Here is a 15,703-nt window from a genome sequence, read left to right on the forward strand (position 1 = left end):
CAAAAGTCTTTACATATCACTGAAATGAATAGCTAGACCAGGTGCAAAGGCTGTTGTTTTCATGCCTTTAGATGCTCCCCATTTTGGTTAATTGTTAAAAAAAAATCATATTTATGCAATTAATCGTCTCTCAATGTGTCCAATCATTCCATGCATTATACTTTCAGCATGTAACTGTGCAAAGAACTATATAGCTGTTTATATAATTTTGGCAATGGCGTTAAAACATCCTTCATTTTATAACAGGTCCGAGATGGGCTCGGGAAGCTCTAAGAAGAAGAGAAAAAGTCTGAGAAAGGCAGAAGTATGTATGCCTTTTCACATAAAGTGGAATAGATATCACGAATTTCTAGTGGTGGAACTGTTTTATATTTACTTTTAGAAAAGAAAGCGTTCAAAGGATAAAGGATCTGTATAGGTGACTGGTGCGCATGCGTTGTCCGATGATGAAGACGTCATGGTCGGTGCAAATTATAAAAATGACAACGAGAGGAGGAATGAAATGGAAGAAAAGGCTTATGAGCAAGAGGCAGCTAATAGGGAAGACAATGAACAGGATGAGGAGGAGGAAGAGGAGGTAGAGAAGGAGGAAGAGGAGGAGGAGGTAGAGGAGGAGGAGGAGGAGGAGGAGGAGAAAGAGGATGAGATAGAAGTGGAGGAAGAAGAAGAGGAAAAAGAAAACGAAGAAGAAGAGAACGAGGATGAGGAGGACGAAGAGGAAGAGGAGGGCGAAGATCCGAAAGGCCCGCCCTTGGAATCTTACAGCGAACAAATGTCCAAGGCTCTGATTGGCGATCTAAGCGCTAAATTCCCTGAAAATGTTAAAGTAGTGCGTATCTTTACAAGTTCGACATTCACAGGTAAGCAATTCGACTCGATAAACAGAAGTGGAATTTTAAATAGAAATCTAAATGAGAAAATGTTATTATCAACGCTTTCTCATAAAAAAATATACGTATTCATAACCTTTAGACACATCCGTGGAGCGTAATACGCTAATGGAGAGAATCTACCCGCGCATCAAACAGTTCTGCCAACAACAAGGATACGAGTTTCAGGTAATGAAATAAAGATAAATAAAGACCTGATGCAATTAGGAAGCGTTATTGTACAGCGGGAATACGTAAAGTGCGTAATCGTGACTGCTGTCGTGACTTATTGACGTGCTTGAAAATGCTTGCTATCATGCCTTGATGTGCGTAATCGTAATCGCATAATCATTATGATTATCTCATTATTAGGTCGTGGACATGAGATGGGGAGTGCGTGACGAGTCTACAGATGATCACCTCACCTCAGAGTTGTGCATGAGAGAACTACGCGCATGTCAAGAGCTATCCACCGGACCGAACTTCATTGTAAGTAACTAGAAAAACATGTGAAGAAAACTATCGACGGGATCAAAGTTCATCGTAGGTAGCTAGTGCGCATGTCAGTAAAAAATATCAAAGGGACTGAACTTCATCGTAAGTAGCTATTGCGCATGAGCTATCTACGGTAGGGGAGGCCATCGGAAAGCTAGTAGATATGCCAAATGGACCGAATTAATTGTGAGTAGTGGGGATGGGAGGACAGGGCCTTATTTCGCCATTTGCTGGTAAGTGCACGTGAGAACAAGGGCTTCTTTAACCATCCTCGGGGACCCAGGGGGCGCGGGGGGCGCGGCGCTAGAAAGAAACAGGCTAAAAGACACCCTGGGTAACTGCTCTGTAAAACCCATTTCTAAAAACTAAATCAAGCTCGCTCTCTGATTGGTCTCATTTTATAATTAAATTAAAATGAGACCAATCAGAGCGATCCTTGTGATTTTGAAAAGCAGGCAGACCTTACACTTCACAAACACCTGGCCTTATTTCGCCATTTGCTGGTAAGTGCACGTGAGAACAAGGGCTTCTGTTACCAACTTTGGGTGTACTTTTTATATCAAGTTCTCAAAAAAAATCTTCCAAATCTGTTTAGAAGTACAATCAGATCACATCCAAACGTTTGGCGACGTAAGTGCGTATAAAACGTCTTACCTTCTCTAACCGCGTGACTATACTTCAGTTCTACTCCATATGACTGACTTACTGAAAATAGGGTATCCACTATAGAAGCCGTTCCCTGTAAAGCAAGGGCAGTAATTCATTGTTACTTATGTTCTCCAGACTTTTCTGGGACAAAAGTATGGATACCGTCCATTCCCGCCTAAGATTCCAGCGAGCGAATTCGAAAAACTAGCGAGTGCAGTCGGCAGCAAGGAAGATAAGGATCTCCTTTATCATTGGTTCCGACGTGATGACAACATCGTTCCCGCCGAATACCTCCTTCAACCAATCACAGTCCTTCTCCCAGACTACCGTAACTATAGCAACAATGAGTTACGTAAGAAGGCTTCTGGAGAATGGTGGGCAGCTTTTGAGAGAATGCAAGTGGTGTTCAGGGAAGCCGCTGACAAGGCGTTGACGAATAAAAAGGACAGGCTCAAATACTACATGTCAGGTATCATTCACAGTGCCAAGAGCCCTCCCAATTGTACACTCCTTGACATGTTTCTAGAGTCAGGTGTTACATTAGATGGACATGTGGTTTTATTTCATTCGCAGTCACTGAAGATGAGATTCGACGTGGTATAATCAACGCCCGTGATCCTAAGAAGCACTGCTTTTGGTTTAAACGTGATATCACTGATTTGGAAGAAAACATCAACAGCCAAAAAGCAGGTAGTTTTATTGATAAGACGTGGGGAACTCCTCCTGTCGCTGATACGCCTGCCCTGAAGTTTCTTAGCCAATTACGCGAAGTAGATCTGCCCAACGTTCTGCCCAAGAAGAACACGATTGAGTACAAAGTCAAGTGGAATGAGAACGGGATTGATCCAAAGAGCTCTCCTGAGCATGCCCAATACATCGAGAAACTGTGCAAAGACTTCTACGATCAGCTAACCAAGATGGTGTTGGATGGAATAAATGAGAACGAGGCGGCTGACACAAGAGAGGCCATCGCCGAGGAGATCTTCCAGCATTCCACATTCTGCCAAAAGAAATGTAAGACATTCTTTGGACGAAAGGAAGCTATTGCATCTGTGAAGGAAGAATTGCTGAACAGCGACGACAGAGTGGTTGTGTTGTACGGTGAATCTGGATGTGGCAAGACTTCTCTTATGGCCAAGGTGAGATGAACTATTGTAATAAGGTTAAATGTGCATTGCGGCATCCAAGATTATTCTTGAAATGCTCTCATGGCCAGTTAGGTTAGTTATATTATTCCAGCTATGTTCATAATGATAAAAAAACTCAGAAGTAGGTGATTTAGGAGCTTGCATCAATCCCATGCTCAAAAAGTTTCATTTTTCTCCTTATAATAATGAATTTCTTACATTTAATGTTGAATGCTAGTCAACCAAAAAGTTGTGCATAGTAGCTTGATCAGGTAAGGTATAGTGGTAGTTACAATGTGGTAACGCAAAAATGCATGGACGGAACACTTTTGAACTACGCTTTTATATTGCGCAGTGAAGGAATCTAATGTTTATACTATCATATATTTTCAGATAGCGACCCAAGTGAAAGATTGGCCCGAGGAAGACGGGGTTATAACAGTGTGCCGGTTTATTGGCACCTCTCCAGACTCTTCCAGCATCCGGCCATTGATAAGGAGCATCTGCCTTCAGTTGTGCAAAGCGACCGGGCAAGTCACGGCTGACATACCAGAGGTGCGTGTAGGAATGCCGAATACAGGGGTAGCTCCAATAACTAATTTGGATGTCTTTGAAAGCTTCTACTAATAAAAAAAAGCCATCAGATGAATGGGTATATTTAGCAAAGTTTGTATTTCCCTTGATAAGTTACTGACTTACAAAATGACATGTATGGCGACGAATGCTACATATGACTTTCCTCTGTCTCCAATAGCAAATTGATATATTACAGGCAAACAAGTTTGTCAGCGGAACCATCCTAATCTCCTCAATGGTAACAATTTTTCGTCATAATTTGAAGCCCTTTACTATTAGAAACTCATCTTTATTTCAGTATTGCATAAGCTCGTGTTAACCTAGAATCCACAATCTATACAAATGTATACTGACAAAAATCGATAAAGTGTGTATCATTTTATTATCTTACCTGCACAGGAGATGAAGGCCTTGGTTGAGTACTTCCCTGAGTGTTTGGAGAAGGCATCAGAAAATCAAAAGGTCGTACTGGTGTTGGACTCACTAGATCAGCTCTCCGTGGACGACAGCGGACGCCAAATGGAATGGCTCCCTCGCAGCCTGCCTTACAACGTATACGTCATCATGTCTACTCTACCCGGGGAGCAGTATCAGGTCCTTCCAAACCTTAGGGTAAGAACCATTGTAACATACACCATAATGCATACAAAGTATCGGCGTATGCTTCGTGGTGCCTCCCACACAGGAGCAATAGGTTATTTCAGACCTTAGTGTAAGTACAAAGAATATCAATCGTGTCCACGATACCAGGGGAGCAATTTGGGGTTCCTTGTATTGATAGAAAATAATATCATCTGAAAAGGATAAAGAAATTTTCAGTAAAATAAATGTTGTCACTACATATCAATATATGTTGCCATTGAGATAAAACTTTAAAAAAAAATGGAATTATCGAAGCGTTAATAAAACGTAATCTCGCGTCTACTTCGTATTTTTATTCTAGGTCAGATACAATCCTCAGACGTTAATGGAAGTCCCACAGATTCCAATGAGCGAAGCTGGTTTGATATTGGATAACTGGCTGAAGGCGGCAAATCGAGCCCTTCAACCGGCGCAGCGCAATGAGGTAATGATCAGCTTCAAGGAGTGTCCTTTGCCACTTTACCTTAAGCTAGCCTTCGACGAATCCTGTCGCTGGAAGTCCTACACACCGATGCAAGACGCCGACCTAGCTCCCAACATTACCGACATCATTCGCGCTCTGTTCGACAGAGTTGAGCGAATTCATGGGAAAACCCTTGTCAGTCATTCACTTGGCTACATTACGGCATCCAAGAACGGGCTTACGGAACCAGAACTCGAAGATCTCCTCTCACTGGATGACGATGTCCTAAATGACGTCTATCAGTACTGGACTCCGCCAATCAGAAGGCTTCCTCCGTTGCTGTGGATACGGATACGTGCTGACATCAAGGACTATCTGATTGACCGAGGTGCAGACGGAACGCGCGTCATTTACTGGTACCATCGCCAGTTTATCGAGGTGGCGAGAGAAAGATATCTATCTGGCGATCAAGCGAAGAAACTTCACGCAAACATGAGTGATTACTTTCTTGGAACATGGGCAGATGGCAAAAAGAAGCCGTACACAAACAAGAAAGGGGAGAATCTCTCAAGCGATCGCCTTGTCGCTCAGCAACCCTTGACATTTGGGTCAAACGAAGATAAGACGATATTCAATCTGAGAAAACTGAGCGAATTACCCTACCATTTGTTCCACTCTGGCCAGTACGAGAAGATGAAAGATGAGACACTCTGCAACTTTGAGTTCCTGCTGACCAAGTTGAGAGGGACATCGATTCAGAACGTCTTGGATGACTATGCGTCGTACCTGAGTGCCAAGCCAAGTGACCCTGATGTCAAGCTCATGAACGAGTGTTTGCGGCTTTCGGTACATCCGTTGACAGTCGAACCAGCCCAGTTATCTACGCAGCTCCTCGGAAGAATGTTCAAGTTTCAAGACCGTGAAGAGAAGTACCCATACGTCTGTAAAATCCTGAAGGAAGCAAAGAATCCATCCGTTCCCTGCTTTTTACCCAATCAGAAGTTTCTTACGGCACCAGGAGGGGCACTTGTCTCTACCATGGCTTTAGGCGGATATGGAAATGAGAGCATCAGTATGGCGAATGACGGCAAAACCATGGCGGTGACCATGGTAGGAAGCGAGGGTCTAGAGGTAAAGATCATGGATTATCAGAATGGAAAGCAACTGAGAAAGTTAGTGGTCACTGGAACAGGTACAACATCACTGTATCGGTGCAACCATAACATCCTCAGCGAGAAAGACCCCACGATTATTCTTCTAGCTGGTGGAAACGAGATCGTCCTGTTTAATACAGAAACTGGCCAGATTATCCAAAAGTTTCAGGTTGACAAAGACGAGTGGTTTTCCTACTACGAGAGCTCGCCCGTGGCCTATGCAGACGACGAGAAGCTAATCGTTGCAATTGCTAGAAATTCCTTACGCGTCTTTAATGTGGCCGATGGAAAGGTTCTACATGATATGCCAATCAAGGGTGTCGATATGGATAACAAGGTTGGCTCTCTCGACGCAAGAGGGCACTACGCAGTCTACAATCTCGCAAAAACAAACACAGTGCATTTTGTGGACTTGCGTTCTGGCCAAGAAGTGAACAAAATCACTGTGAAAACTGAAGAAGTCAAAGACGTCAAGATCACCTCCAAGAACCAGGTGGTAGTCATGCCTTCCTTTACACTCTTGCTTGTATATGACCTTTCCACGGCGAAACTTGTCCGAGAGATCACCAAGTTTAAGATGCAGGAGGGACAGTGCAAATTGCAAATTACTGATGATGGAAGGAAAGCTGTGAGCACTGACATGTTCGAGATTCTAATAACAGACCTGGAAACTGGTGAAGTCACTCCTTGTTTACGAAGCTCAATTTTCCGTCTGAAGATGATCACTAGAGATGCCAATACAATCCTCTCTACCGGTCAAGATTTTCTTCTCCGTGTATACGACAAATCGCGAGAAGATGACGACGAAAACGTGCAGGACACGAATGTCGTACAGTACCAGGAGTACAAGATAGCGGACTCCATCACCACCATGACACCGTCTGTGGACAAACGCCATGTCATTGCCATGGCGAACATCCAGTTGAGCAACCAAATGACGTTGTGGGATACCTTTACTGGGGAAAAAGTGCGACATACTAAAGGTAACGCAAATATTTCGTTATCGGGTAACCCAATAAGAAGCACTCTTATGTTGCATGTTTGGTTTTATGCTTGCTGTAAGGCAGTTTCAATTATTTATAAAAAGAATGACTTCTTAACCTCAGGTCTGACAATATTCCCGAACCCCATCCGTTGCATCAACATGACTCGATGCGTGGGATACATCTACGACAAAGACCTTCCTCACTACAGGGTGTTTGACCTGAAGACCTCTACGATCGAGAAAACGCTGCAGGGGCCGGCTTGCAAGAGGATGAATGCCTTTGGTATGATCGACGACAAGAGACTTCTCTCCTTCTCCAGGTATGAGACTAAAGCATTCATTGAAAGGTCAAGTGGGGTTTAACATAATTTTAATACCTTAAATGGCATTATGATGATGAACAAGACAACTACATATCCTTCTTGAGGGACTGGGTGATGCAGTTAGCAGAATGCAGCTCTGTACTGGCTGTGCTTTTCGTCACTGAGCGCTGGATCCGGCGCGTTTTTGCCGGAGCGAGAGTTGTTTTTCTTTGCTACATGGGTCTCTGCCATATTTTGTAGTTTTTTATTATTTAGGCACAGTACTAAACAATATCTAGGCGGAATTAGGGTAATGTCTAATATAAAGTAAATAACCGTGTAAAAGAACATAAACCTAGATATTGAGAACCTACAGGCTGAAATTTGGCACCCCTTTTTAAGCAACCCAGTCAGCTTGGTAGAAAATAACTTGTTCTTATTTGAAAGATTACTCAATGTTTTGTTAATATTCTATTTACGGTTGAAAACAAGAAAGAAAATAAACTTTTTTATAAATGTATGGGTCAGCAAGCATTCTGCTAGAGACTGTTCTGTGTTTATGAATAAAATAAGAACCAATTAAGAACCTAAACAGCCTGAGTTGTCAAAAGGTTCCTCAATTTATAAGAACCTATTCAGCCTGATCTTGAAAAGTCGAGCTTCTTATACGCGGGTTTTAAATGTCAAAATTCAGAATTTGCCACTCTATATTCTGCAGTTCCCATCAAATTTCAATTTATTAATATGCTTTCCTGTACAACGTGGATATTCCTCTATTCCACAGAGGAAGAAGGAACCTAAAGGTTTGGAATACAGAGTCTGGTAAAGTGGTCGATATCATAAAGTTCAACGAGAAGCACGATTTTCAGGAAATGCTGATGAGCGAGGATGGATCTGTAGCGGTCGTCTCTCAGCATGACATGAGCGAGACCTACAAAGAGAACACCACTCTACCCTTGATTGTTTACAACACCAAGAGCCGCCAGCACAAGAAGCTCGAGATCAAGAACACGGCTCTGTCCCTTTACAACGCTAAGGTGTCTTGTGACGGCAAATACCTGGTTACCATGGTCAACTACAGTCAGGCCATGCTATGGGATCTGGAAAAAGGTGTCAAGATCAGCGACCTAAAGGAGTCAGACTATGACAGTACAACTGCAGTAGAAATTAATGTCCAAGCTAATGTCATTGTTACGGCTTCTGGTAGCGGCGGAGTCAAGGTGTGGGAGTTGTCTACTGGAAAGGTAAGGGAAGGGCATACTAAAACATATATCCGAGCATCTGTACAGGCTATCCCTTTGGCATTTTCTGGCTTTAGAAATTTCGACGAGGGGTACACATATTTTAAAATTGAATTATTATTTTTGACTGATTCTAGATAATACATCAGATACCAGGAGAGCAATTTTCTTCAGTCTTTCTAACTGAGGATGGGCGATCAGCGATCACGCGTCACACACAAGCCAACAGGTAACGCAAATCAGTCATCATGCGTGACACAGTGCTTCTTTTTCACTTCCAATTGGACAAGCAAGGCACCATCACCATGTATGACCTAAAGGCACTCCCAAAGCCAATAAAATCGATTTCAGCTTGCATACATAGCCACGAGTTCGTCCCTCAACAGGACCTTGTGATCATGGTTTAGTCCTAGCTAAACCATGATCAAAACGATGTTTAATGGATAAACCATGATCAAAAGAATAGTTTAAGGATAGTTCAAGTATTTACTTACATTCTATTGTTCTTAGGAATAGAGATATTGTATCGGCTTTTTGGCCTAAGATTGGATGCCTTCTCCACTAATACTATATCTGTAACCTTGTGGTTTATAGCTTTATCGCCTACGACGTCAAATCTGGCCGCCAACTGGCTATTTTTAACACGGACGGCTACCCGAATTTTGTGAATGTCGTGGGTGACCGACTAGTGATGGCTGTGGGAGAGAATCCGAATCTGATGATCATGACGCTCTATCAACCAGGGAAAGTAGATGAGAAAACAGTAACGAAATCGCCTTTCGAGGGTCTGCCTGTGATGTCGTCCATCACTGACAAGTCTGAAAAACCCACTGACAGCGACCCGTTAGATAAGGACAAGAAGGATACAGGTGACGTTAGGTAAGAAGAAAGGAACACTCGAGGTACAAGATGCCAAGAACCTTGCTAGACAAAAATGATTCTGAGACAATATTTTAGAAAATTGGTAAGAGCTTTATTCAAGGATTCTACACAATCAACTAATCACAATAATCATTCCCTGAAATTAAGCTCCCCCTAAATTGTAACACATTCTTACCTACTAGCTCCCCCAATTGAAATCGACCAATGGAAAGTAGCCAAATTATACGTATTAAATTACTTGAATCACTGATTTTTTTTTCGACGTTTCGGCAATGCTGCCTCCATCAGTTATTCCTGATGATTGCCGAAACGTTGAAAAATATAATTCAGTGATTCAAGTCACGTTATATATATAACAAGCATAGGACAATCACAGCACAGGATCACCACATTTGTTGATGGTGCAAAGAGCAAAAAAAAAAAAAAAAAAAAAAAAACGGCATGTTTCCCAAAATAAGGTCTGATTAACTTCGGTAAGCTTGAATCTTTGCATAGAGGTTTATTTTTAATGGATGTAATTTCAATTTATTTCTAATGGATTCTTCTTCGAGATATGAGGCTTGAAGTGCAATTTTCAAACGTTCAAAGTATAAATTCTCCTCGTTTTTAGGGAGAAGTTGGGCTCTGATAAGAAATTAAGCTAACTTTTCTTGCTTATATCTACATTTCATATCTTCTAAATTTCTTTAAAATTTGGAATTAAGCTTCTTGTCAGAGGAACTCCTTGTATGCGGAATCTTAAGCTTATTTATTGAGAATTTAAAAATTTCATGCCATTTTTTGCTCTGTCAGTCTTAGCCGTTATTTTATCAATCTAATGATTTGACGTTTCATACCAAAATATACATGACACGTTAACATATCACATTTATAGTCCCCTGCTCTGCACTGCACATCACATTTACTTATAGTACGTATAATAAAGTGTTGTCTTGTACAAGAGCTGTAATGAAAGTCAATGTATGTCGCGACGAGAGAATTGTGGAAGAGAACTAACGAGAGAAAAGAGGCCGAAAATCTACGACTTTTTGGAGCTGCAAACCGAAAAATAAAATAAAAAAGTTTGAGCTTACACAAGAGTGTAAAGTAGATCCAACCTTGTCCCAGACGTTCTAATCGGACTTCCTTTAGTTGGTATAAGTTTGAAATCACAGAAAACTGGCTCTCCCCAGCCCCTTTTGCATCACTGGAAAGCACAGGACTCCGAAAAACAAAATGTCAGGAACTAGGCCGCATAGATCACTTCTCTAATATGGACCACCTCTCCAAATAATTCCAGGACTTTCGTGCAGCTGCGTAGAAGACTATTTTGAGACCGAAACGATCGCAATCTCGAGTCCTTAGGGTTTTCTCTAGACCCTAGCGTAGCTAGATGTGCTTTGATAAGGGCTTTCACATACAACAGATGACGGATGTATGTCTTATAGATCAGCATGTTACTCGTGAGCGACCGCGACGTCAGAGTTAAATAAGGAGAAGGTTTGGGGCGTGAGGAGGGAGGGGGAACACCAATAAATATATCGAGTACACCTTTCATGGTGTAATGGCATTCCTGAAGAGCATTGTGGCAGAAAAGAAGAAGAAAAAAATTAACATAACATAACATAATTTTATAAACATTTTTTTTGTTACACGCTCAAAACAAAACGAAAAGTTATCGAAACAAAACGATAACAGAACGAAAGAGTATACTGCCCTTCTACTGTAAAACATCACGATAACAGAACGAAAGAGTATACAGCCCTTCTGCTGAAAAAAAAGATATCGGGTTTCTTTCTATAATATACGACCCTTAAACTAAAGTAGTACCAAAGATCCTATACTTGACAGAGCGTCTTATCTTACTAGTATCTTCGGGGGTACTGTGGTAGGACATGACGCAGCACTCCATCCAGGGCCTGGACTCAAGCGACTGGCTATCAAAGTCAATGCTACACTCCGGGTTTTGTGTCATGGAAACGAGGCTATGATGTAATCCATCCTGGTGCTCCTCACTTGCCAAGAAGTCTTCAGGGGAGGGGAGGTTGGGGAAAAAGTGCTTCACATCATCATCAAATACCATCGCGATGAGCATATCTGTCCTGTCTGCTAACAGTAACGAGAAAAGGTAGGTTCTTGTGAAAGGGTTGCCACAAACTGGGCAAGAATGTGGAGTTACATCGCGATCATGCTGTGTTCCTAAGCCATCGCAGTCATCATCAATATTGGACCCAGAGGGCCCACCAATTCTTGATGCTAGTTTCTTACATGTGCTGCAGTGCAGCTGCACAAACTCTTTGGTCTGAGGAGGAATAAAGGAAATTGCCTTCACTCTGCATTTGTACTTGTTTGGCACTTTTTCTTGGTTGTGGATATCCCATAATGTGGTAAATGGGACCCTTGGGTGATCGGTCACTGTGCATGAAGTCTGCTGGGTTCGCAGATCACTGACAGCTTCTGCTATCTCTTCTCTGAGGGACTGTGGAGGGTGGTTGTCCAGATAGTTTTGGATACTGTCCTTTAGTTTCTGGAGATACCAGTCAGTCCATCCTGTGTCTTTGAGCATGTACACTCCCCTGCCGTTGATGCAATCACTATGCATCATGCACTCAACTCTTGGTTTCCCGTTTTCCTAATAAACCGAAATGGTACAATAAAAATATGACCTATTCCCTGAATAAGGTCACAATAAAAAGTAAATTTACCCATATCTAAAATCCATGACTTATAGCATTGTTCCACACACACAAAAAAACACACCTCACCACTAAGTTAGTGTAAAGTGCTTGGCTAATAAAACCACCAAAATATTTTTTTAGTGTCAAATGTTGAATATTTTATAGTGGTTAGACAGATGAGGAGATCAGCCAGCCAAGCTGTCAAAAAAGCCTTTTCGGACTTACCCAGAGCCTATAACGTAGCTAGCTATTCTGCACTGAGCTTCACTTGTCAGTAACTGAGAGACAAGGCTCTGGGACCAGGGTAATAATAAACTTAATATGTGAATTCATCATGTGCGTTTGATATACATACTGTAAGTTATCTTACACTGTGCAGTGAATGTATGTTTTTATAAAAGCACCCACCTCATTGTCCACTTCCTTCAGCCTCACATTGGCCAACATAACAAAGTCACCAGGGTTAAGATCTGCTGCTGGTCCAGTGGAATGCTCATCATAGAGGCACACTGGAATAGCCATTCCACCAGCCTGCTCCGAGATCTTTCTGTCCATAACCCACCTACTATGATCATCAACCTCAACATCGCAACCATACCGTGGTGTCGTCCCATCCCAGACTTGCAGCACAAGGAAGTTTAAGGCAGGATCTTTCCATAGGGCAAGAACCTGACAAGCCAGATTGACAAACTGTGTTGAAGGATCTAAGCCACTGATGGTTTGGAGAGTTCTGCTTGGGTTAATTCTGGGTGCAGTTTTAGCAAGATCTTTGAGTTCCCTGACTCTTGTGATGTCATCATCATCCATATGGTACTTTGCTGAGGATGATGCCATGGGAAGAACTGGGGCGTCATAAGAACCATTAAATGACAACCTATAAGAAAATGCAATACAATAATCACAATTAAACATATATATGCAATGGTATTGATAGATATTCTGAACAATTCTGATAAGTAAAGTATAGCAAATATTATTTTTTTTACCGGTCATGGTAACAAATCCTGCATTCTGATTGGCTAATAGAGCGGTCCGGAGATTCCTATATCTACCCTAGGTCCGAGAATCGATATTTTGCGCACGCTGCTGGCTCAAAGTATGTTTTCCCTGGCACTGAGAAAAAATAAATAAGTTATTTACCAGGTAAAGGCCGTTCCGTATCGTGAAATACCGTGACCTCGGCCTTCATCCTCGGTCAGTATTTTCAAGACCTCGGTCACGGTATTTCACGATACGGACCTCCCACATGGCAAACAACCCCTATATATTTGTAAAAGAAGGCCAGTCACACCTCCACTTTATGTGACCACACAACACTGAACAACACAAAGCAACCATTGCTATTGGCTAGTTCAAGTGTGCAACACTGAGATAAAACGAACTTTAACAAAGTTTTGGAATTAAAATGTTAATGGTTATTTTGAACTATTCTTGCAAATAAACCGTAATATTTTCAGTCTGAAACAATAATAAAAGAGTGGCTGATCAACAGTCTTTAAAAAATATTCTTTCTCATGCCTTGCTTTGCTAATGGGATCTAACCCTGGTCTACAGTATTAAAATATGAGACTGATAGTGTAGACCAAAGACTGCCCAGATGAGAGTGTAGTGCTTCCCTGCTAGCAGAGGCCTCTTTTCTCTGTATTTCGCTGGGCTGTAGTTCGCGAGCCCAGCGAAATACAGAGAAAAGAGGCCTCTGCTAGCAGGGAAGTGTAGTGCACAATATTCAGAAAGATTTAGGGTTTTATGTTTATGCCATGGCCTATACCTTGCACCAGCAAAATAATAATCAATATTAGTGATTATAATTATAGGGGCTGGTTGGATTGTATGCTACAGTGTATCAGGCCTGAAGCAACAGAAGGGCTAGGGGAGTGTGAACACCTCAAAGATACATCAACCTACTCAAAATCTCTAATATTTTTTCAGACTTTAGTTTTTTATGTGTCATTTCAGTTGCACTCTCATGTATAATAATCTACAAAACCAGAGACACCAAAAAATATTGGCTACCATAATACAGAAATTCCGAATAAGGAAACCCCGAATAATTGCCATATTTTTCATGCTAAAACATTTCATGTTTACCGCTTTCAAATTTGTCTAATCCTAGCATTGCCTTTCTTGTGTTAATTTGAAAAAAACCTACCCTGAATCACATTGTTTATGTTATTCTATGATTGAGCATGTGTAACATGGAGCCGCGCTGATGTGTCAAATTAAGAGCACACTTCAAATGAAAATCAAAAACAAAAGCCCTAAAACTTCGTGGCAATTCAGATGCCAAAATTTCGGCTGGTTAAACAGCCAAAAATACTGTAACCGAACTTCAGCTAAAACATCCGAACTTTCGGATTGAGAACAAAAGGCCGTAATTGGGTGAACTTTGGCCAATTTCTTTACCGTCACTACTAAGAGCCTCCCTTGAATAGACAAGCCTGTATGAAAAATCTTACCATGAAAATGAATCTGACTTAAAGCTTGATACTGTCCCTTGTGTCACTCCATTGAATCTAACCAGACTCACACCATCTAAACGTAGAATGTCCCCAACAGAATGCACCAATGGAAGGTGTTCAACACTCTTGGTGAAAATATTGCACTTAAAGCTTTCCTCTAGTGATGATAGTGACTCGTCAACCAAACTTATGGCAGCGACATACTCCCCTCTTCTTGTCTTGGACACTTTACAGAACTTCACAAGCCCATAGAAGTTCTTGATAGCACCATGCTTTAGCTCAGCAAGCTTTGTGTAGGATTCCTTGCCTGACTGTGCATTCAAGTTGCTATTTTGGGAATTAGTACTTAGTGCATCAAAACTTGAAACAAAGAAACCTCCACCTCTCATGCTACTTTGCTTGGAGTTTCGGCCACATGCACCTTTAACTGATGTCTCACTTGGCTTTGTGTTTACTGTCGCATTTTCCATGGTAGTACTTGGCACTTTTTGTTTATGTGGGATAGCCAAGATTGTTACATCATTTTTGTTGGAATCTAGCAAGATCCGAAAGGGATGACCCGAAGAATTGGTTTTCTCCAGGGTAAACCCCTTTATCACTATAGTGTCATTTGGCTGGAGGAAATTGCACTTCTTTGCAACATCTCCTTTGAGAAATAGGTTTATAGTATCAAGGATATCTTGACATACTTCGTTCTTTATAACAAGCTTTCTCGTGAAGGTTTTCCTGGTTTCAAATGTGGCATATGCAGTTTTTATCACACCTGGAATAAAATAACACTTTCGAATTTAGATATGTGCCTCTACAATTGTACAACACAAGTACAAATCAGCAGAGCCTATTATGCGACACATGAAAAGCAGCTATCATGGCTTCGATTGCGGCTGTAAAACTCTATAGACCTTTTATATGCAGTTCTGGGTCCTTCGCACACTGTTCGTTGATCTCACGGATTGATTCGAAATGGCAATCCTTCAGTTTTTGGAGCTCGTTGATATTTTTTAGTGTAACAACTTCATGTTTGAATTTTTCCGCCATTTTTGGAGTTCTGGAGTGCTGCGCCTTCGGTATTGGTCAGCGTTCCGAAGTGCTCCCAAAAAAAAAAAAAAAAAAAAAAAAAAAACAGAGAAAAACAGTGCTCTGTATTTTTTTTTAACTTTTTTTTTCAAGATACCCGTAGTTCTCAACTCTAAGATTTAATACTCTGCTTTTTTGGGGGGCTCGCGATAATGTGATGAGTTAAAATGGGTATCCTGTGTAATG

At 41.5% G+C, this 15,703-nt stretch overlaps 3 protein-coding genes across 3 annotated transcripts in view; 2 read left to right on the forward strand and 1 right to left on the reverse strand.

The window, feature by feature from the left end:
- Positions 1 to 480, forward strand: part of LOC5519197 — a 19,087-nt gene extending 18,607 nt beyond the window's left edge. Inside the window, exons 9-10 of the mRNA XM_032363960.2 lie at positions 247 to 304; positions 383 to 480. The gene's annotated coding sequence lies outside the window, so the exon portion shown is untranslated. The remainder of the gene's footprint in view (positions 1 to 246; positions 305 to 382) is intronic.
- LOC5519255 (NACHT domain- and WD repeat-containing protein 1) lies at positions 254 to 10,396 on the forward strand. The gene is made up of 14 exons (XM_048733542.1): positions 254 to 304; positions 419 to 577; positions 614 to 860; positions 973 to 1,058; positions 1,242 to 1,358; positions 2,148 to 2,481; positions 2,586 to 3,151; positions 3,533 to 3,694; positions 4,115 to 4,327; positions 4,659 to 6,897; positions 7,021 to 7,219; positions 7,986 to 8,445; positions 8,580 to 8,671; positions 9,037 to 10,396. The coding sequence occupies exons 1-14, from the start codon at positions 254 to 256 to the stop codon at positions 9,323 to 9,325; spliced, it is 5,214 nt and encodes a 1,737-aa protein (XP_048589499.1). The 3' UTR covers positions 9,326 to 10,396.
- Positions 10,397 to 11,073: 677 nt separating this feature from the next.
- LOC5519196 (protection of telomeres protein 1) lies at positions 11,074 to 15,512 on the reverse strand. The gene is made up of 4 exons (XM_001639044.3): positions 15,343 to 15,512; positions 14,438 to 15,203; positions 12,390 to 12,855; positions 11,074 to 11,935 (listed from the first exon to the last, which is right to left on the reverse strand). The coding sequence occupies exons 1-4, from the start codon at positions 15,476 to 15,478 to the stop codon at positions 11,117 to 11,119; spliced, it is 2,187 nt and encodes a 728-aa protein (XP_001639094.2). The 5' UTR covers positions 15,479 to 15,512; the 3' UTR covers positions 11,074 to 11,116.
- Positions 15,513 to 15,703: the final 191 nt, after the last annotated feature.

The sequence above is a fragment of the Nematostella vectensis genome, chromosome 10 (assembly GCF_932526225.1).
Source record: "Nematostella vectensis chromosome 10, jaNemVect1.1, whole genome shotgun sequence".
In the NCBI taxonomy this organism is placed as follows: Eukaryota; Metazoa; Cnidaria; class Anthozoa; order Actiniaria; family Edwardsiidae; genus Nematostella; species Nematostella vectensis.

Excerpts from the sequence above, each read along its gene's own strand:
- LOC5519255 (XM_048733542.1), top strand. The coding sequence starts at position 254 with ATGGGCTCGGGAAGCTCTAAGAAGAAGAGAAAAAGTCTGAGAAAGGCA. Across the intron at positions 861-972 it reads TACAAGTTCGACATTCACAG|ACACATCCGTGGAGCGTAAT; the intron begins GTAAGCAATTCG and ends CATAACCTTTAG. Across the intron at positions 2,482-2,585 it reads GCTCAAATACTACATGTCAG|TCACTGAAGATGAGATTCGA; the intron begins GTATCATTCACA and ends TTTCATTCGCAG.
- LOC5519196 (XM_001639044.3), bottom strand. The coding sequence starts at position 15,478 with ATGGCGGAAAAATTCAAACATGAAGTTGTTACACTAAAAAATATCAAC. Across the intron at positions 15,204-15,342 it reads CCCAGAACTGCATATAAAAG|GTGTGATAAAAACTGCATAT; the intron begins GTCTATAGAGTT and ends ATTTTATTCCAG. Across the intron at positions 11,936-12,389 it reads TGAAGGAAGTGGACAATGAG|GAAAACGGGAAACCAAGAGT; the intron begins GTGGGTGCTTTT and ends TCGGTTTATTAG.